Source organism: Hippocampus bargibanti, linkage group LG15 (genome assembly GCF_051943395.1).
Source record: "Hippocampus bargibanti isolate YZ-2025 linkage group LG15, ASM5194339v1, whole genome shotgun sequence".
Taxonomy (NCBI): Eukaryota; Metazoa; Chordata; class Actinopteri; order Syngnathiformes; family Syngnathidae; genus Hippocampus; species Hippocampus bargibanti.
Window position 1 is genome coordinate 7,977,755 of NC_142748.1, and position 22,397 is coordinate 8,000,151.

At 41.7% G+C, this 22,397-nt stretch overlaps 2 protein-coding genes across 4 annotated transcripts; both read right to left on the reverse strand.

Annotated features, from left to right (window-relative positions):
* Positions 1-159: 159 nt before the first annotated feature.
* On the reverse strand, positions 160-7,084 carry telo2 (TEL2, telomere maintenance 2, homolog (S. cerevisiae)). Of its 2 annotated transcripts, none has more exons than XM_089015383.1 (21): positions 6,984-7,084; positions 6,196-6,537; positions 5,812-6,089; positions 5,659-5,727; positions 5,380-5,527; positions 4,728-4,830; positions 4,584-4,652; positions 4,302-4,443; positions 3,995-4,131; positions 3,839-3,924; positions 3,489-3,599; positions 3,273-3,361; positions 3,076-3,167; positions 2,501-2,617; positions 2,352-2,423; positions 2,121-2,279; positions 1,718-1,809; positions 1,542-1,641; positions 1,390-1,454; positions 1,192-1,307; positions 160-890 (listed from the first exon to the last, which is right to left on the reverse strand). In XM_089015383.1, exons 2-21 carry the CDS (start codon positions 6,522-6,524, stop codon positions 769-771), a joined length of 2,496 nt encoding a protein of 831 aa, XP_088871509.1. In that variant the 5' UTR covers positions 6,525-6,537; positions 6,984-7,084; the 3' UTR covers positions 160-768. The 2 variants fall into 2 exon arrangements, with proteins under 2 accessions (XP_088871509.1, XP_088871510.1); XM_089015384.1 differs by lacking the exon at positions 6,984-7,084 and having other exon boundaries at positions 6,196-6,297; positions 6,365-6,500.
* Positions 7,085-7,251: 167 nt separating this feature from the next.
* rab11fip3 (RAB11 family interacting protein 3 (class II)) lies at positions 7,252-21,537 on the reverse strand. 2 transcript variants are annotated; one of them, XM_089016255.1, is made up of 14 exons: positions 20,044-21,537; positions 18,007-18,100; positions 16,866-16,942; positions 15,338-15,510; positions 13,285-13,491; positions 12,505-12,642; positions 11,834-11,869; positions 11,642-11,735; positions 11,323-11,567; positions 11,054-11,135; positions 10,354-10,491; positions 10,079-10,234; positions 9,841-9,981; positions 7,252-9,770 (listed from the first exon to the last, which is right to left on the reverse strand). In XM_089016255.1, exons 1-14 carry the CDS (start codon positions 21,535-21,537, stop codon positions 9,657-9,659), a joined length of 3,189 nt encoding a protein of 1,062 aa, XP_088872381.1. In that variant the 3' UTR covers positions 7,252-9,656. The 2 variants fall into 2 exon arrangements, with proteins under 2 accessions (XP_088872381.1, XP_088872382.1); XM_089016256.1 differs by lacking the exon at positions 12,505-12,642.
* Positions 21,538-22,397: the final 860 nt, after the last annotated feature.

Consider the following 22,397-nt stretch of genomic DNA (forward strand, 5'->3'; position numbering starts at 1 on the left):
CTATTAAAATAACACAAACGAATGATATGGATAATTATATTGTTCAAAATATAATTAAAAAAAACATACTTAAATATGTTTAGCACTGAAAAGCAACCGTGTCATTCTATCACTCTAATATGTTGGAACTTGTACAAAAGAGACCCAAAATACACAAAATTAATGTAAAATATTATTTGTTCATGCTTATGCATACAATTACATGCATTTCAGAATGTGATGCAATATAATACAATTGCAAATTGTGATTTATGTGCAGTTTCTCATCAGAGAAAGGCCTCAAAGACCTCATTCTCATGTGAAATTGTCCATTTCTGTCACAGGAGGAAGTGTCATTTATTTTTCCAGTCTGCGTACGACCAAGTTCTGCACGTAAATATTCGCAGGATGTCCTTTGTGAACAAACGACTCCAATAGCAAGATCTGCTTGTACAGGAAAGAGACAAAAAGGATCTACCTGTACTATATAAACTATATAAAGGATATCCTCCTCATCATATGTCTTCCTTTCAGCCACAATTGGTATCATTTGTCCATGGTTTGAAGTTTGAACAAAATAAAAAATAAAAGTACGTGTGTACTTTTAAATACAGAGTCAGGGGACAAAACCTGCTTTCTTTTGCTTGACCTTGTGTTCCAGGAAGTGTAAAAGGTCATCCCACCTTGAGGGACGTTGGTCAGTATTTGGTATAATCCGCTTCCTTGACTGTCATAATCGACATCTGCAGTTTTTATGAGGACAGAATGTTCACTTTGTTGCGGTTGCTCTCATGATTCAATGCTGACGGTTTGTGGACTGTGAAGCTGTTTCTTTAGGCTCTTATCCAGTAACACCAGACTCTGCATGGCTAAACTCCTGCAATCGGCATCCACGTCATCCTCAGATACATCTTTGGGGATAGCACAGGAAACAACAAATATAAAAAAAACATGAACATTGCTCTGTCAAAGAGGACCTCCAGTCAGAGGAAACCGCGATTCAGCCCCCTGGTTAACATGTTAAGGAACTACTTTTAGCAACAGGATGGATTAAAATAACTGCACATATTAATAAATAAATCAAACTCGTCGTGGACAATATGTGCATTACAGGACATCCTGAATCGTCATCCTCTTCCCAGAAATCATCACAGCTGTGTGTGCGTTTTGAAAATCGTCATTTACGTGCATGAGTTTTTGTTTTTTTTTTACCTGCCAACCAAGCTCTAGTATCAAAAATCTGATCCGCAAAGTCCACGAGGAGGATTTGAGTGGGCATACTCATAAACACGGAGCAGACGGCAAAAAGGACGCTTCGTCTTACCATCCTGAAAATAACAATGAAGATTCAAAATATGAAAAAATTCATGTGACAAGTGAAGACATTTTTTTTCAGGCGTGGTTACTTACTGGTCGGTATGGTAACGTAGCGCCCACACAAAATCAAGGAGGGCACGACCCATCTGCGCAGCGACCTGCAAGACAAAAAAAAAACATAATGTCACAAGTGGCTTTAGTTTTAGTTACATAACTTGGTCCTGATTTTGATTTGATTCAAATACCGGTGCGTTCACTGCCAAATGCATAAAAATGCCCAATGTGTGAATCAGCCTGCCCAACACCAGATGGTCACTTCCCAATAGGTCAAAGGTTACTTGAGGCCTAGTAGACATAAGGTGACGGCGTATTTGATAATTACGCGTTCATATGTTGATTAGTAGAAAAATGTCTTACTTACTTGTCATAATTTCTGAGTAAAGGAAAGAAGAAATATCCAGCAACTGGTGCGTAACGGTTGGCGGCGGCTTTTGGTGGTGGTTGGGAGGCTCCCTGTAATGTGAATTTCCAACGGTAAGTGAAGAAAATAGCTATTGATCTATTTTGAATATTTTGTGAGCTAAACGGCTAGTGTTTTCCTCACTCAAGATTGTATTTAAGTCCCATCTCAAAACTCAACTATTTAAAATTGCATTTTCTGTGTAGCTCTCTCACTCTTGTTTCTTTTATTATTTATTAGAGTACCTATGCTTGTCTGTGACTGTAAAGTGTCCTTGAGAGCTTTGAAAGGTGCTTCAAATGTAATGTATTATTATTATTATTATTATTATCATTATTATTATTATGAATGTGGCTCAAAATACCTGTCTGATGCGCTTGGTCTTTGCCTGAATGCGCTCGTCAACAACTTGCTTCCAAGGAGCAGCGTCGTTTGCAGAGTACGGCGTTAGCTCTGTGGTGACGCCCCGATTAGCGTAGCCCGGCTTTGGCTTCGACAGCTCTTGAGCTGCCAGAGCAAGAACCTGAATTAAAGAAAAGTGTTATATTGAGCATGAAAAGTAAGTATTATTTGATTCAAGTATTGTCTTTTGAACCTCTAAGATATCCAGGCGTTGACGAAGACTGTAGTTTAAGGAGTAGAACTCCGTGTTGAGAAACTCCGTCACCTTGAATCAATCATCACACAATAGTTAAGGATGTCAAAATGTATTATTTTTCATGTAAGAAGCAGCAAAAAGCATACCGGGATGGAATCGCTGACCACAAGTGCAACCATGGTGGCTTGCCTAAGAGCCAGGAAGCCATCGATGCTGTATTTATCCTCCATGTGGAGAAGAACTTTGCTTAGCTGCACACTGATCTGATGAAACACAACAGTGAATGTCGATTAAATGACCTCTTTTACTGTCATCCACAAATTTATTCGGGCATTGAAAATATGACAAAGAGCGCCATTCTCGAATTTGTTCGGGTTTTGTTTTTTCATGCTTGGATATCGATAAAGCACTGGCCATGGCCTCTGTAGCATTGCCCTTTTTTTCCATGTTAGCGCTTTGTTCCAGCTTCAGTTATAGATTAAGCGCTATGTAAACCAATATTGTACTGTATTTTGGACAACCACCCTCATTTCAAGCTCATATAACTCCAGACCCATATCATTTAGGAATTAACTCTTTTTTTTTTCGGATGAAAGAAGAATGTCTAAAGTTTCTTACACTGCATTGAATGTTTATGTAGTCCTAAAACTCAATATTCTGTGGGTCCTGGAATTCGAGTGACAATGACAAAAACCCTGGCACTGTTTGAGAATCAGCGTACCTCTTTAGTGGCAAAGATGTTCTTTCTCACCAGTCCTTCTGCAACCCTTAAACTAAGCTCCATGCGCTCCGGATCTTCTGATGAAATTAAATCTGGATGCAGAAGAGAGAGAGACAGAAATATATAAATCAGGCGGGATATGATAATATAATAACATGGCGTTAGGAGGAAAAGTATGACAAACAAGAACTACATACTTTCCAGACAATCTCGTAGGTAGCGCGGTGGTGACGTTTTATGAAGTTTCTCATCTCCAGACATGTCGTAAGGCGTGAACTCATCATCGCTGAAATCGGTAATGTTACGCACAATTAAAAACCCAGAAATGACATTTCGGAATGAAGCTAAAAATCAAGTAACATGCCAGACTGGGGATAAACCGTCCTTTCACCGAAAGTGCAATGGACACTTACCTATCGAGGTCCGAGCTTGGCTCCGTTTTTGACAAAGGCATTTGTCCTTCATTTGGTGTGGAATCGTTGCAAACTGGCGGATTTTCTCTGCTCTCTTCAGTCAAGCTGACCCTGCGCATGATACAATACAATACATATTGATTTATGATATGAAATAAAAGCAACGTAAGGTCCAACTTGGAATTAACTCAAATACATAGAAAGCTAGCTAGCGGATAGCTAATAATAATACATTGATAGCTAGTTGGAATATGCATTTTTTTTTTTTTTTTTGTCCGCCTTGAGGATAGATAATATGTCATATTTAGGTGTCTTATATCAAAAACGTGTAATCATTTAGATATATTCACCCGTCGTCACATTCAGGGTCCGATTCGGCCATATTGGAAGGAGTCAAAAGAGAAACCAGATCTCGCGTTTCCTCATCTTGTTCATACTGCAATGCAAAAACAGCAATAAGTGAGTCCAGGCAAACTTTTTGAACACATCTTAATTCAAATACTGACCTCAAATTTCAGCTTGGTTCCGTTAATATTCATACGGGAGCTCAGACATTCGCCCACAACCATACCCATATGCCTGATTCGTATTACGTTGCTATCCAGGTGGCTCTGCATTCCTCCTAGCATGCATTGCAGAAGCTCTAAAAAAAAAATACAATAACACCAACATATTACAAATGTTAGCCAAACAACGTAACGTGCAATTCTGTTGCCAAAGATGCCAAATGTTATTTGGAGATTGGTCGCAAAAAAAGCAGTAGGAGACAAAAAGTCATCCAATTCTCTAAAAGGAAAGAATATACAGTAGCACCTGAACGTAGCTCCTGCAACTCAGCATCCTCCAGCAGACCCACAGACAGCAAGAGTGCCTTGCTAACATACAGCTGTTGCTCCACGGGAGTGTGTTTCACTGCGCTCGGGTTGGCCCACGCTTGGCATAGGCAACGCAACACCTGTAAGAAGACACGCAAAAAATAATAATAATAATAATAAAGATGAGAGATTTTCAGGTGTGGCATCCGGAGTCATATAACGGAATAATAATACACGCGAGTAAGCGGTTTCATGGTATGGTGACGCTCTTTCCACTCACTTGGATAAGTAGCGGTCTTCTGTCCTTGTCTGCGGCGAGGTAATCCAGAATAACTCTCAACGTGCGGGTCTGGAGGGAATAATAAATACAATTAAAATCGTTTTTTTGTTTCATGATTCATGCTTAAAGTAATGAATGCCTTACTTCATATTTGTATTGCAGCAATAGCAGTTTATGTGTGACCACAAATTGGGCAGTCTTATTTTTTAACACAAGATTGCCTATGATTCTACCCAATGCTCCGGGCCTGAAAAATGAAATATTCAAAACATCAGTGAAATATAATAAGACATGACATAATAAACATTTGTTTTAACTCATTCACTGCTCGACATGTATAAAAATGTGTCCACTCCAGTGCCAGGGTTTTTGTCATTGTCACTCGAATTCCTGGACCCACAGAATATGGACTTTTTGGACGATATAAACATCCAATACAGCGTTAGAAGCCTTTCCTCGTTCATCAGAAAAAAAGAGTTAATTCTTAAGTTATATGGATCTGGAGTTATATAAGCCTGAAATGAGGGTGGCTGTCCAAAATACAATATACATATTGGTTTATATAGCGCTTTAACAACAGCTGAAGCTGGAACAAAGTGCTAACATGGAAAAAGGGGAAATGCTGTCCCCTTGTGGAAGAGAAAAACATTACCAGAGGCCATGGCCAGCTCTTTATCGGCACACATACAAGAAAAAAACAAAACCCGAACTAATTTGGGAATGGCACTCTACGTCATAGTTTCAAGTTATGTTTAAGTTTCGAGTTAATGAGGTGGGAATGTAGTAACGCCCTCACCCATGGACGGCCTGCACCAAACTGACGAGGACGCTTTCCATCCAGCGCTGGGGGACATTTTCCAGCAACTTCCAGCAAACCCTCTGCCACACCATGTCTGTACGCGTGCAACGGGATAATTTGGGAGTCATCGCGGCCAGCAACAAACCTGCAGGGAGGATTTAAAAATATAAAATGAGACAAATGAATGCTCATTTTTTTAATATATTACAATAGAAAACAAAACTGGGAGGAAAAACATAATTCAAGCGTCATAACGTATACTTTCAAAATACTCACCACCATGTCCTTGTGCACAAAGCTTTCCAAGTGTCTGTGCCATAAAAGTCAAAGAACAGCTAGTGCCATCTGCCAAATATAAGATTCAAAAATGCACATTTGTATTTCACCTTGAAAAATCTCTCAACCAGTAAATGGCGATGAATATTTTACCTTTGAGTGCCTTACAAGTGCGGTCCAAGGCACTGAGCATCTCATTAGCCAGCAGTGGATAATACTGCTGAGGTAGGAAGGCGGGCTTGTTGTTATGTTGCAGTTTATTGGCAGTGAGATCCGGTAGCGCCACGATACGTGCGAGAAGGGCCTCTCGTAGTTGGGGGGAGTCAACGGGACCCGTTTCCAGGCAGTAGAACCACAGCAGGTCGGCCAACCGACCGCTTTGGACAAACTTCTCGGTGATGCTGACTAAGTGGTCCAAATTTGAACCTGGTCTGGAAATTAAAGATTACAGATCATTCTAAGGATAATACGTCTGACAAATATAGAACTCCTGCAGAAAAAAATCTTTCAAGGTATCATTTACAGTCAATTTTGTACCTTAGCTCGCCAATTCCCTCCATCAGCACCAGCAGAGCCTGTTCAGGAGGCCCCCGTAAGAAGAGGCCATCCCATAATTCCGAGCGTTGCGCTGCAGTCAGGCTGTGAAACCAGTCGGCTTGAATGTTCTTTACTAGGAACTGAATAGTACGAGTGAAGTGAGACCTCCGGAACTCTGCTTTCTGGACAGAATCATTTGCATTCACTGGAGTTTCATCCAAGTATGAGCGGAGGACTTGAAGAGCACGGACAGCATCTTGTTTTGAGGATGACACGGTGAGGTTCCGGAAACATTGGGACACTTCGAGACGGACAGCAGGAGACTCCATCTTTGTAGAAGAACTCCAATTGGAAAAAAAACAGGAAAGGTTAAAAAAAATAACAATAATGATAATCACATCGTATATATTATGCCGTCCAATGCAATATTTTTTTATGTAAAAATAAGACAACGAATGCTTTTGAAATATACTTTTCTTTGCCACAACAAAGAGCTTTAAAGCACGTGGGAGAATTAAAACTTTTTCACAAACATTTTGTGCTCGATGCATATCGTTGTTTCGTTCATATTATGGGTAGGTTACGGGCGTTTTTATGTTAGATGTAATCTCAGCTATAACTATTACTATTATAAAAGAGTACAGATAGAGAGTAATTGGAGGAGTGCAGCTAAGTATGCTAAAGCATTTTGCATCTTCGTAACTACACCAACGTAACACTAGCACTGCTTATTCTTGAAAAAAATACAAAATATTGATTTAATAACCATGGCAACTGCAATGCCTTACTTGGTTGTATTTAGAGAAGTCTTCCATATAATTTGTTCGAGATTGACATTTCTCAAAGGGTGTGCTCTGTCAAAATAAGTTCGTGCTCCCACAGAGGTACCCGACAACACTAGTTCCGCCAATAATCTTCTTCTATTTCCTTTATTCAGGTTGGGACACAAAATTCCTGCACGTTGGCGCCGTCTGGCGAAATTTTGTGTTAACTACGCTTTTGTAGAATAGATAAACTGGAATGAAGGAAGCAGACACAGCAATTAATTTTATTCCTTTTATTTCCTACTCGTAATTCCACTGCTTACTTTATTTTTCTCTTTACAATGACTTAAAGTATATTGTTCAAAAAATAAAGTGAACACTTAAACAGCACAATATAATCAAGTGTTCCCTTTATTTTTTTTACAGTTTATATGTACCCCAAGTAATTTGACGTACAAGGGCCATCCAAACATAAAAATAAAACATTGTTTTATCCAACATTGTTATAATTTATACATTTATTTCCCAAAATAAGAATATGTTTTACACTTTCCTCTTTCTACAATGTTTCATCTTCCCATGTTCGACAATTCATGGCAAATCATGCACTACACATGTAGTGATTGATGGTGGCGCCTTCAATTTTCTTTGGACAGTGGAAGTGAGTGTGGGAAGTGAAATAATAAAAAATTCATATTTACAGCAAAGGTTTTACAAATAACATTCCCGTGGCGTGGTCAGTGCTTTTCCTATCTTGTTTGTTTGGAGGCAATCTTTGCAAAACGGGCACAGTGTTTTAGACTAGAAGAGTGAATTTTTTTGTTTAATTTTCGCTCTGAATTAGTTGAACCGGGGTTATATTTGCAGATGTATGGTTAAAAATATATTCTGGTTAAAGTGCAATTATCTCTGCAAAAAAGGAACTGTCTGACTTAATAGTACTCCAAATAGAATCACCTTGGTTGTCGCTGAGCCCCGTCGCCTGTTTCTAAATCTTAAATGATTTTGCGTCACTGCAAAGCCACAAATCTCTTTTTTTGACAACCACCGGGTCACGAAACAAATGAGGGAAAAGCTCAAATTGCGCTCAAAGTGAGAAAACGTGTACCGCCAGTAGCCTGAATAGTATACAATGAAAATCAGCATTTCCATGCAGTACCTGACTCCAAAACGGGAAGACGACGCTACAAGCTGTGTATTGATAAGAAAAGACCCTTGGGTGGTCACGACAATATATAGAATACCTCGACTAACGACCTCTTGCAGCAAATTACTACGCACTGAGATGATATGCACATTACTCGTCACGGTGTATTCAAAATCGCCTCAAAACAACAACAAAAAATTGCCTTTGTGTCGCATATTGAATAAATATCTATGTGATTCCAAATAAAGAGAAAAAAGTACTATACACGCTACATGCTCGAAGGGAATGGAGGCAGCCTCAGCATTTTTCTCACTCGACATGAGAAAATACATGATTTTTGTTGTTGTTGGTGTTTCCCTTGGACTAAAAAAATACCTACAATCCAGAATGAGCATTAAAAAAACTTTACAAGTCATTTACATCCAAGGCCATATTCCGAGAAGCGGCAGGTGAAGCGTTGCGAGTGACAATCTGAGTGTGCGGAAAGCAAAATCAGACATTTTTTTCTTAGCAAAATCTGAAATTTAGATCTTCATTTGTCCTCCAAAATCCACGACATATGGAGGATCCGTGTCGAATGTGGATTGAAGAAAAAAGTCTGCCAAGTCCATCCGATGATGTAAAACTTGCCGTGAGCTAAATGTTTTTTTTGGATTAAATGTGGCAGTTATGATTCCCTCGTAGGTTGGTCATTGCAAAAGCCCACACCTGAGCGTGCTTTCAATCCCCTCAAACATTTTATATTTTGATCCCTTCCATCGAAAAACAACAACATAATTTAGTGCAAAGTGCAACCATTAGACACAAACATAAAAAAAAACGTTGGAGCATTGAAATAACTGTCACATATTTCCGCTACTAGTGCGCAAATTAGACTTCACGAGTCAACTAGTGTACTTAAGATATGTCACACACTAGTAGCCTCCTCATCAAGGACATTGAATAAATGCCCCAACATGTAAGCAGTTCATCTTTTCAGTCTCAGTTTCATTGACAATAACACGTTCACCTGAATGCCAGGGTCTTGATTCATCGTCTATAATAAAAACAAAACAAAATGAAAGCCAAACAAAAACATAAAAAAAAAAAATCAAATTCATTACACAACAAGGTCCTTCATTCAAAAAATTAAAATCCCACTAACAAAATCAAAGAAAAACCCTCCGGGCATAGAAATGTCCTTCACTTGGGTTAACCCCCCCGCCCCAAAAAATCCACAACAAGCTGACTAGTGCTTCATCCCATGAGTCAGCAATATGGTTCAAGAACCTGTGGTCCTAATCGCGACACTTTTTAGCTGCAAGTGAGGTGAAGTTAGCAGTTTAAGGCCTTCAAGGTAAATCATAGCCTCGTCCTCCTCACCTCCTATTTTGAGGTTAAAACTGAAAAAGGTGATTACGATTCACGCCTTCTCGGGTTCCTCTGACCAAAAAAAAAAAGAAATGGAAGTCACCAGAACCTGAGGAGCACCTGATGCGCAGTCACACGCACAAATAGAATAATCTTCCGATTTTTTTTGGGGGATGTCGGATGACTTGTTATTTAGGTTACTACTTAACCTCTAGGATGGAAGGGTTCGACTCCATGATGGCCACGATTATTTTATCAATGTAGTCCTGGAGTCTGTAGTTGATCTCCTTCTGTTTGTGGGCGGCCTCCATCAACTGCAATACAGATAAGGATTTTTTTTTTTAAAAGGTGTGCGTTTGTGCTTGAAAATGTCTAATGAATCACCTCAGATCGGGATACGGAGTTGATCTCGGCTGCCAGCGAGTCAGAAAAGGAAGCAGACATTAGGCTCTTTGCTCCTTGGATGCTGAGGTTGATGATCTGCCCGTTCAGCTCATCGTTCTGCTCCTTTAAATTGCGATTGTCCTGCAGAGGAAGCCCAAATATGGACAATGAATCACGGCAATGGGACAGGAAAAATAAGTAAATAAAATGCTGGCGCATGTCCGAATGAATCTTCTACCTGTTTGAGTCGTTTAATCTCTTGCTCCAGTTCCGCTTCTCGGGTGCGTGTTTGATACTCTTGCAATCCGGCGCTGGGCGAGCGGCCTCGTTTTGCTTCCGCCTCCAATTTGTACAATTGCAAGTGCTCCAGCTGCTTACGCAAGTCTTCAATTACCTGCAGGAGATGGAAGAGGAGGGAAAGCAGTCACTCGTTGCTCTTTACGGAAGCCCAGAAAATATCAATGAAATATATGATGTCATCAAAATGGAATCCGCGGAGAAATCAGGGCCCACCTCCTGCGTGTTCTCCTTTTCTTTTTGGTTCTGATGCCGTTCGTGACTCAATTTGTTGGACATCTTCTGCCGGGTCTCCATCTCATCCTGCCACTTGACGTTCATGACGTCTACCTCGTCTTCCAGCTTCAGTTTCTCCTGAAAAAAAAAAGCGAACATTAACCGGGATTGTTTCGAGTGACGACGGTAGGGAAATTATAAAAGGGGGCCAGTTGGGCCCCTTGCGTTCTAAAATGGATGTAGCCCGATATAACTAGATTGCAGAAGTATACAAAACTGATTGAAAAATACAAAATACATTAATTGGAGCATCTTATTTCTAAATTACAAATGAAAAATCATTATTTGAGTCAAATCTACTTTTCTAATATATCAACAATTTTAATTCAAGTCAAATAATGTATTCATACAGAAAATAAACAAATATTTTCTTTAGTTACTACACAATCAATCCTATGCTATTTTGATATTTGACGGTATTAAAGACATGACAAAGAGAACCGACTATGCATAATATTTCTTACTAGTGTCTACTTAAACACATGTATTTACTTTGAATATTTCCAATGTCCTTCAACTGCTCTGACATCATTCCCATTAGCCACTAAAATTCAAATCATGAACAGCAGTGGCTGTCAAAATGCGTCAACGTCGCAAGCCAGATGCATCCCTCGGAATACGAAGGAGCCGTTACACTGACCTCCTCTAACCTCTCGATGTTTGCTCGTAGACAAGGAACACAGGACTTCAGCTCGCTATTCTCCTCGTCCAGCTGCTGCAATCTGAGGAGAAAACGCAAGATAGGATTGACTATGTTGATACGCTCATGTTGACAATGAAATTGGGTTACAGGTCACTCCCACAGGGTGACAGGATAGAGTTGCCAATTTCACTTCCCGGTTGTCACCTGGACTATAGAAGAAATATTTCATAGTTGCTAAATCAGCGTGTTTAAGAACCAGAATGCACCTGGCTTGTAAGTTTTCCATCTCCAGGCCTCTCTCCCTTTCCAGCTTTCCCAGAGCCTCCTTGTGGCGTCGGATCTCATGCTGCATGTTCTCATCGGCGAGAAGCTCCTGCTCTTTCAGCTGCTCCTCATAAGCGTTGGCGCGGTGCACCAGGTGAAGGTTCTCCTGCCGCAGGCGCGCGTGCTGCTCCCCCGAAGTTTCCGACTCCTTCTCCAGCTCTGCCACGCGACGTTCAAGTAGTAGCATCTGCCAAAAAGGTTCAACGGCAATGATCATTGGCGTGATTGCATTTTTTCATGTCGCACGAAGCTAATGCTTACCTTGTCTGTGATGTCATTGTCAGCCAATTCCAGGATGTCACGGGTGAGGTCGCTCACCGTGTCCAGCGTTATGGAGCTGTTCTGAAGAAGATGTCTAGATGTGAATGGAGCAAAACAGAGTTTAGCACCACGCCGATGCAGGCCTATTATGTCATGAATTGAGAAATTATATTATCTGGAGCTTTGGCGTACCTTGCCACCTTCTTGCTGGACAGTCTTTTGCCAGCACTGGATTGAAAGAAAGAACAACAGGAAAGCGGTCAGAAAAAAAAGACTGATAAAGGAAGGAGAACCATCTCCCCCACTGTGGAGCAAAGGGGGCTTGACGAATTCTAAAACTATTACAGATGCTCCCTTACTTATGAACATTCGAGTTAAGAACAACGGTACATATGAACATTTTTGTAGTAACATATGTAGTATTCTCTCCAGTTGTACATCTTTATAGAGCATATATTTCATTTTTTATTTATTTTTCAGTACAAACCAACACAGGTTACTTATACAAGCCTTAAACACACTTTTATCAATATTAAATATACTTATATAAGCCTTAAATATACATTCCATCCAAAATACAGCACTGGAGCAACTTACGAACCAATTCACTTTATGAACAACTTCACCTTATGAACAAATTCACCTTACGAACGACCATTCGGAATGTATCTTGTTCGTAAGTTGGGGAGCGTCTGTACTGTCGAAACGGTAGACACAAAAATCCAAACAACAAAACAAACAGTCCCCCATGGAAGCGAAAACGAATCTAAAATGTAACAACATGCACATACACATGTGACAACAACACGCGTCGTCCGTGTCAGCGAACACACCACGGCAACAGCGCACACGACGTGCGTTACCTAGTCATCTCTAGGAAATTGAGACGGGTGGAAAGGTCCTCCAGGCGACTTATTTGTTTGTGACATTGGCTACAGAAAAAATCCAGCGCCTCCTCCTTGAGGAAGCTTTGAAAACAGTCGGGGAGAGGAGCGGGTGCGCTGGAAGAAGGAGGGAAGGAAGAGGGCGACAATACAAGTGGGTGAGTGACAGACAAGCATCAAGGTGGAAAAAGACTTTTGGAGGGATGAGGCGTGGGGGGTCATCAAGAAGGACGAAGGCAAGGAGGAAAGAAACTCACAAAAGATTCCTGTCCACGTAAATAACACGCATTTTTGCGAGCTCAGGGCTATTTGGCGACACCATGATTAGTACCTGAATAGCGAGAGTACGAAAACCTCCCGGATTGAATACACAGTGTAGTAATTCACCGGGGAGGGCTATGCACACTCCTGACAGCCAACCATCTGGCACAGGTTGTTGTTTGCTGAAGCACAAAATGAACGCCAGTCAAGGTGTTCATTTCCCGGAGAATATTTTTATCTCACCAACACACTCACGCCGTTCGGCGAGTTCAATTTACAAGTTGTCAAACACGCTAAAAAACACGGCAAGGCAAATACGCGCGTGGTACGCCGCCAACTGCTGAGTATGACGCGTTCGCACCCAGTGGGTGAAATCTGTGGGATCACTTGTCCATTTGTTTGGAAACTGAGCAACATTTTCTGTCGGCGATGTAATCTGATTTATTAGTACTTCCTGGAATTTAGAAAAGCGTGTGATTTCTTCATGTGGGAGTGTACCTCGGGGAGAGCAGAACGGAGACATCGATCTGCTGCTGAGGGAAGTGTGTCAGAGGGCAGTCCACCGCGATATCAGCGCCCTCCTTGGCACTTTCCAGCAGCAGTTCTGACGTATTGCTCTCTCCGAAATCTTCAAAATGCTCCTCCTCGCCGCCGATGACCACCGCCGCCAGGGAGGGGTGATGCAGCTCCGAGTTGAGCGAGAACCTGTGGAGTCAGTGGAGATATAAAACAACACAGCTTCAGCTGTTGTTGAAGTGCTATATCAATCAATATGTATATATTGTATTGTATTTTGTACAGCTGTCTCAATTTCAAGTTCAGATAACTCCAGTCCCATATAATTTAGGAATTAACTCTTTTTTGCTGATGAAAGAAGAGAGTCTCGGGTTCCTTACGCTGCATTGGATGTTTATGTCATCCTAAAACTCAATATTTCGTGGGTCCTGGAATTTGAGTGACAATGAAAAAAACCTTGGCACTGGAGTGGACACATTTTTGCACATCATCTGGCAGTGAATGAGTTAATATGGCCACAAGAAGAGTGACAATTTGGACAAATTAAGCAATAGCTAATCTAATCATTAAGAGTAATTACAAAAGGTATCATTGCCTGAAACAAAAATGCAATGCGCCACAAAAACCAGGATGAAAAGTGTCTCGAAGGAAATTTTGAGGTGGGTCAAGAAACCCTGATGTGACTAAAAAGGTGGATGGACAAAACCCGTCAGAAAAAAATATTTAAAACCTTGGGAATTTTGAGCTACACACCATTCACAAAATAAACCCACTGATCTCATTTTTGCAAGCTGGAAAGATGACTTTTCCTGTTTTCCGACGGGATCCGCCGAGAGCCTCGTGCACTCAGGATGAGGATGTCCCAAATCAGCAGAAAAGCTTTTGCTCTCTCAGCACACCATTACAAGTGTTTTGCTATCTGAAACAACGTTCGTAGTGGGGGCAGGGCGGGGGTTTAAAACCCAAAAAAAAAAAGAATAACACACACTGCTCTCAATAAAGTTGAACTGGTTAAATTTTAACCACTTACCCTTTACCCAGGCTCTTTGTCCCCAAATTAAGATCCCTCACGCAGAGGGCCCGTGAGGAAAGAGAACGCATCGCTAAACGCCCGCCGATGCTCTGACGTGAAAGCCTCGGAGCAACTGGGGATAAAACCCCAGCTAACCAAAGTGGAATCCTGAAATCTTACCGTCCAACTTCAAACAAAACCAAGACCCCAAAGAGCCCCCCAAAAAAAGGTGCGATGTAGCGTCTCTGCTGACAAGCAGACTGTCTGTGAGTGGCTTAATCAGATTTGAGGCTAAGCAACAGCCCTCAGACAGTCCAGCTGACTGTCCGAGGGACAAATGTGTGTGATAGAAAGAGGGGGTGGCTAATCTTGTTAGAGTCTTAAATCCTTCACCCAGATCATAGTAGCATCCACTGCACTTGTTTTAAGTCCAAGGATTCATAGTAAGCTATGCTAACTTGGAATTTCGGGGGGGGGGGGACAACAAAAAATGCTGAGCTCAACACTTCCTGGAATTCAAGCTTGGAAGGGGGAAGGCCAAATGCGGTCATCATTAATCAAGGACACCGTTGAATCACAAAGTCAGCACTTGTCATTTGCCCTAAACATGATCAAAACTGGAAACAAGACATTTTGGGGTAACATATGCAGGGTTGCAAAAAAAAAATATGAATGATAATGCAACAATCATTCCAAATGTTCTGAGCCCAAGTGATCCCAAAGAAAATCCTTTCCGTCTTATTTCAGTCTTTTCCCAACCTCCCAAAAAAAGGAATGACAACATAGTGGATTTGTTTGAACAAAAGTAGAATAATCTTTGTTTCTCAAGGTCAAGTTATCTCTCCAAAGTTTCGGCTGTGCTAAAACATTAACAGTCAACATTCCAGCATTTTTTCCAGCTTTTAGGGAAAACACAGATGTTCCTAAATATGTGTTGGGAAATGCTGCTTTATCTGAACGTCTGTTGCAAAAATAACACATAAAAAAATAGAGAAAGAAAACCACGTGTGATGTTCCACCAACCTATTGATGACCTCTTCGGGGTCATGAAGCGCAGCCTCGATCCCGCTATCCGTATCCACATCCTCGTGCATTTCCGGAGGCACCAGCGCACCGGTGTCTTCGTCTGTGAAGGTCTCGCATTCGCTGTATGTACTCTCGGAACCCAGGTAGGCGCTGTCTGTCACCTCATTTTGCTGCGGTCACACAAAGGCGCGTTTTCAATAACGACGACAAACAAAAACTCACCGTTGTAGAATTGATGGCAAAAAAACAAACGGGATTCAAAGCGTCTTGTCATGCAAATTGCGTCCTACCCACCATGTTCGAAACCATTTACAGACAGGAAAACTGGCCTGCCGTGAGCGCATCCTAAAAAAAAAACCCGCTTCCTTTATCCTCCACTCTCACGCTGCAATAGAGCTCGTTTGAAAAATGGAAAAAGTCCTGGACACAAGTTGAGTTCCGCTGGATGGTTACAGGGGGGGTGGAGACCAAAGTCTAAAAGTTAGTCAGCTGTAAGTTTTACCCCACCGGCGGAGGCGTGATAAAACACTTACGGCGACGACGTAATCTTTCTCGGGCTTCAACAATAATTAAGGACGGGTTGATTCTGCAATATCTCAAAGTGCACGCCGTGAAAGCGTTGCATAACTGCACAACTGGTGGCTGTTCAGTAGCTGGAGTGATTTTTTTCACTTTTATTTATTGATTTTTTTAAGGTTAAAAATGTGTTTCATCAAAACTGAAGGCAACGTAAAGTGTGTGGAGAAGGCCTTGTGACGCTCAGCGTCACCTTGCTTGTTTTGAAAGCAAACGCTGGCGGAACAGTGCGCCCATTCAGGAGGCACCATTTTCTCAGTGTGGAAAAACAAGCCTGTTGGGGGGGAGGTAAGGAAGGAGGTTGGGGGGTTATTTCAAAAAGATGCTAACAAACATTGCTCACAGCCACCAGTCAAAATAAAATACGTAGTAACATTGCAATTTATTTGATGAGGATTTTAAAACTGTCAAAAATCTCTGGCAATAGAAAAAAATACACATATAAGGCGTATAGCCAGATTTAGAAGAAAATCAAAGCTTTTGGGTGCACCTTATACACCATAAAATACGGTAATTCTACTCCCCTGAATGATTTTAGCACCTATACTTGTGAAGCAGCCATGTTCTAAGAAACCAAGCAGGGCACTTGGGCCTCCGCGAGAAGGTTAAAGCAATGCATTGTTCATAAAAAAAATGCACACTGCGGTAGAAAAAAACATGGTTATGTCTTTGCAGATGCCAGAAACAATATAACGTTGAAATATACACATTTAGCGCGCTGCATAGGAATGTCAGACATGCAAACCACAAGTGCAAAAACAACTCATAGTCATGTAAGACTTTTTTTTTCCACCCAGTTCAATATTTGTCAAAGTATCCTGTTAAACTCAGCCTGCCAGATGCTACTCAGTCGGAATGAGAGTGCACCGAGAGTTCAATTCATCAACTTGTATCTAACGCGACTACGGGAAATAGCGACGAACCACCACTGTAGTGTGTAGCGTCCCACCTCGTCATATTCTTCCGGACACCCGACAGCTCCGTCGCCCGGACTGTAGTTTGCCCTGTACAGTTGCGGTTCGGGACCTGCAGACAGCCGAGGAAAGACGTATTTTGTGTGTGTAAACATGACATCACTGTGCAAAGGTAGCTCTGTAAACACAGGGAGAGGAGTAATGGGCGCGTACAAATAGGATTCATGAAGGACATGGAGGGTGAATAAGCACAATTACACTTTCTATTAAAAAAAGAATACAGTGAGTTTCACACCAGCAAAACAGATGCGAACTTGTATCTAAACACAACCGAAGACAAGGGTAACCCGAGATGGACATAATGGAGTCTTGTATGTGAGCCCAACAAAGCTTTTAATGCGGCCCCGGTGAAAAAAAAAAAAAAAAAAAAAACAGAAGCTGAGTAGACTCAGTGCTTCGACGGGATAACTTTCTTCCCGATTCTCACACACACAAACACACCGCAGGCCATAGCAGCTACAAGGGAGGAGACAGTTTCTATAACTTTCAGCTTGGAGCCTTTATCCTTTTTATTAAAAAGAAAATACCTGCTGCTTACTTAGAAAGTTTTATACACAGGATAGGATATTAAAAAGCAGATTTTGCCTAGCGGCCATGGAGGCTATGCCAAAAAGGCAGAGGTAAAATAACACACTTCCGATCAGTTCATGACCTATTTCGTTCCATCTTTTTTTTTTTCCTATACAGACAATGCAGGAAAAATGAGAGCTCCCGAACTATTAAGAAAAACAAATAAGACAATAAAGATAAAAAAGCAGAGGTCCCAAGAGACCGAGAGAGAAGGGGAGCGTTAAATTATTAAGCGCGAACAGGACTCTCTGAATCCTGGCCGACGTACGCACGCGTTGGTGCGGCTCAAGCTTTCAAAAGCATCTCTTATTTATGTGTCGGGGTAACCGGACCGATCAAAGCCAGAAAGCTTTTGGGGAGAAAAAAATAGGGTCTAATGGTATCAATATGAGTAAGCGGATGGAGGCAAGCCGTGCTTTTTTTTAATGCAGCACAGCAACAATCCGGTGCTGACATTTCTCTTTCATTTACTTCAGACGACCTTTTAACGAAACGGGATGAAATCGATCTCATTTTAAAATGCCACAAAAAATGTATTTCACTCACCTCCATAGCTGATAGAAGAAATTCCTCGGTGGAAGTCTTCAAAGCTGATGACTCCCAAGCCACTGGGATCCAAAAACTTTGTGAGATCTTTAACCTGCAAAGGGGGCAGGAACACAACAGAGAATTACAAAAGTGAAATCGATTTACGGTAATTGGATGGGAAAGATGCTGAGGTATAATTTTTCAAATCACATACCAAAAAAAAGTATGCTTAAAAGATGTTATGTAGGTTTATGAGCGGAATTAAAAAGTTACAAGGGTTTGCATACACTGAAGAAGGGGTGGGGGGTGCATGCTCATGATAAGAAGTTGATTGCGCACCGAAATATCCGCACCCCAGTGTTCAACGGGTTACGTAAGGGCACCTACATACTGTATATTCCATCAGTCGGTAACCTAGCAACAAGAACATGCTGTCGGCGATGCGGCGCCTTGGAGAATAAAAATAACATGAAATTGGAGCAGATTATTCTTGGGTTGAAAACATAAAATAAAAAATGTGCAGAAACTCCACAGTCCAACGCCAACTTTGTGCCTTGGAGAACATTTTTGTTGCGGGAACTGCAGTAAACAATCAAAAGCGACATACAAATAACAAGCTTTCATAGTCACACGGTGCAGAAGATGACACAAAAAAAGCCCAACCACAAGCTGATTCTGTGACTTTTGTCCCAAAAAAAGCAGAAACACCTCCACATGGAGGGGTTGCGAGAAAGCCGAGGCGTGACTGCAGCGTTGATTCTCGCTATTCTGAAGGCGGTAAAAAAAACCACAGGCGAGCAAGGGTAAAACGATCAAATGACTCGCGGTAGTGCGCCAAGGCTAAACAATACTGGATCTAATTTAAATAAGCACCAAATTGTTTCAAGTGGGTGGTCAAAAGTAGCAAATGAAACCCGCATCCCTTTTTTTTTCATTTCTATCTATCGCCACTTTATGGTGTATACCAAATTATTATTCTAGTGGGCAGAGCATGCAGGGTTTTTTTTCTTGTTCTTCTATTTGTGTCTAATCAGTGATGAGGTACGCCTGACCGTTTTTTGGGTGGTGGGGATGTCACAGTAGTTCCAATGTAAAGTGCTGTTATAAAGATTGGTAGGTTTGACAGACATGCTAAGAGATTGGTAGAAAAAAGAGGGTGGGTGTAGTAGCGTAGATAAAAGGGGACAATTCAGGCCAGTGAACATTCCATTGTGGATTAGAGGGGGCAGAGCATAAAAAAACTAGAGAGGAGGCACTCCGGCTAAAAGTGGGGTTGGGAGTGTCGACGGAACGCCACAAAACAGCTCGGCGTGGCTTTTGTGCACAATTGGGGTCAAAAGAGTCAGCGTGGCGGTTAGCGCCAAGTGGTCGTTTTGCTTGATAACGTCCCTGTGATTCTAAAGACTGCTATGTTTTGTTTTTTGTCTGTCACAGGGGGTTTAAATAAAACCGCATGCCAACTCTGGTTAATTTTATAATCTCTCTAATCAGAACTAATTAGGCATGGAGGTTATTCGAGTCTGCACCGCCATATGGTGTCAACATCAGACACGCAGATGAGGCTTCACCATTAGATCCCCCATTGAGGATTTGACTGCGGTTTAAAGCGCCTGTTGACGACAGACAAATGAAAATTTTTTAAAAAATACTCTTCTATCCTTCATTCTCTGCGGAGTGATCCTCAAATAGCAAAGACATGAACCGGGCCACATGTCCTCATTTATATAGTATTTATGTCATCATGCGGTAAACGGTTGAGGGTCACGCACAGTGCCCGTCGTCAAAAATTTCACAGGCGATAATCCCTAAACGCTAATACTATGCAAATTAGAAGACGAGCGTTTGTTATTTGACATATGGAGGAAATGCCAATATGCTCGCCGGATGTGTTTAGATGATTACCCAAATCCTCACGCCGGAACGGCTCGTGAATGGATGAAAAATTAATCCGGCGGCGGTTTTAGTCATGTGACGCTGAGCTATACTTTAGCGGAGGAAATGGGAAGAGCTTAGCAACAAATATACACAAGTGATACTTGATGAAAAACATCTTACCTGGTCTGCACCGTAGGCAGTCGCGAACTCCATGAACTCCTCAATCCGAACAAAGCCATCTCCATCCTGGTCTAAAGCATCAAATACAGTTTTTAGAGGGGAGGAATCTTCTTCTTTTACTTTCACGGCTGGAACCATTGGCAGTGAATCATCTCCCAACATCTTGGAGAGAGCAACCGTCTCCACACTTGACTCAATTGTCCATCCGGTCTTTTCTGTACACCTGCTCAACTCCAGAACATCAAAATCTTGCTGAATATTAACAGGAGGCTGCAGTCTTGCTTCCTTCTGTTGTGTTGTCGCATCAGTTTCATCATTTAGTCCTTCTTGTGGCGTTAAGTTCCACGGTTCTTCACTGCAAACTCCATCAGTAGTTGAACAAAAATCCAAAGCCATTTCATTGTCGTCTTGATGCTCAGCTGTGGGGCAGATTTTGCATTCCATCACATCTTTTGCCGTACCTTCCACACAGAAGCTCTCACAGCTGAGATCACCTCCGACGATGACATCCTCAACCGGAGAGTCTGTCAGGGACAAAATCGCAGGTGGCGAGTCACTCTTGGCCTGTAGATCTAAAGTCCTGCATATTTTTTGGCCGTCGTAATCCTGCGTTGCATCCAGATGTGCACTTGTTGAGATATCGGGATCAAAGGTCAGGCCGCCGTCAAGTTCTAGACCCTCTAAATCCAATAAAGATACTTGAGGACAAGTCAGCAGTGTGCTGCTGTGGTTGAGTGGTAAGCTGTTCTCAGGTAGCAGTTGTGGGGTCATACTACTGTTTACTGGCAAAGCTGTCATCTGATCTGGGAATAAACCTTTGTCTCCAATTTCACGTGACAAAGTTGGCCTGTACTGTCCCAAAGTCTCCTCTTGTGACAGGCCAAACGGTCCTTCATTGATATCGTCTGACACGCCAGAAGACTCAGACGTGACAAAAGTCTGCACATCCGAGAGGAAATCTGTGGGAATGAGTGAACCAGATGGATTTGATTCAGAATTATACTTACATTGGGATGACGGCACTGTCGTGCTATTGTTGGTTATTATGTCAGTCTGTCCATTGAGGGTATTGTTGCCTCCAAGAGAGGCCTCCTCAAATGTAAAGTTTTTCCCAACCATATCCGTGAGCTTGGGAGAAAACAGCCAGGAGAGCATAAAATCACTGGTTTCATCGGGTTCATTGTTCCTTTCCGAGTGAGACGATGTGTCAGAAGCAGTGGAGTGGCACTCTTCAAAAAACAAATCTCCGCAGGGATAATCGGAAATATACAAAAGTTTATCCAACTCCATCGGAGCATCCGGGTAGACTTTGTCCATTTTACTTTGCTGGGATGTTAAATCGGGGTCTCCAAAATGCAAACCTGTTTGACTGCTGTTCTTGTGACACAGGACACCTCCATTGTCTGAGTCCAGGCTGAGAAATCCAAGAGGAAAAGCTTGCTCGGACTCCCACTGCGCACGCCCCAAAGGGCTAGACATCACCGTCGGTTCCATCTACAGGCATGTCATCTCCAAAGCGTATTTGCATGTCATACATTATCTTGAGTTATTTTGGTTTCTGCAGGATAACTGCATATTAATGCATCACAATTACAGTGCTAGTAATTTTTATAGTGATGTCAATGAGTACATTTTTTGTTGACAATTCTGCAACCATATTCAACAAACGTAGTACCAAACACATTTTCCCAATTTTTACTTCCTTGCCATATTGAAAGTTTTAGAATATTTTGGCTCTTTTGACTCACTTGATGGCTTTCGGTTATGGCAGGTCCACGTATGTTTTCCTCAAATTACAGTCTCTGCCCAATCATCATCAAGCGTTTAAGTCAAGAATTGTGTGAAAATTACGACAATAACACTTCGGCAGTGAACCCGGAAATGAACCGCGGAGTACATCTCGAATCGAACCGTTATAACAAATATTTCGTCAACATTAGCTTAGCTGATTCGCTCATCGTACACCGTCGTGAGAAAAATCACGTCGCCCAAAAAAAAAGTTAACAGCGTGGTAGGGTATACCAAAAACAGTTCAAAGCATTAACAAAAGTCCACACTGGCGTTTAAATTCCATTGCTGCGCGATTCTCAAAGAGTTTGTCCTGAAAGGAATTTTGGGGAAAAATAACATTAGCTCCTCCTTTCTAGCATCCCACCGCTTCACTGCCATTGGCCCGGTGATGAGCTAGCCCAAATTAGCCTATTAGCGTGGTACCAGGCCAAACGTTCTATCGGCCGCCTTGTCCTTGGCGAGTGCATAAATACATTTCTCTGCAACAATTTAAGTATTACATATGTCGTCGTCTATCGTATACTGTATAAATATATACGTATATTTTTTTAGCTATCCTCCTG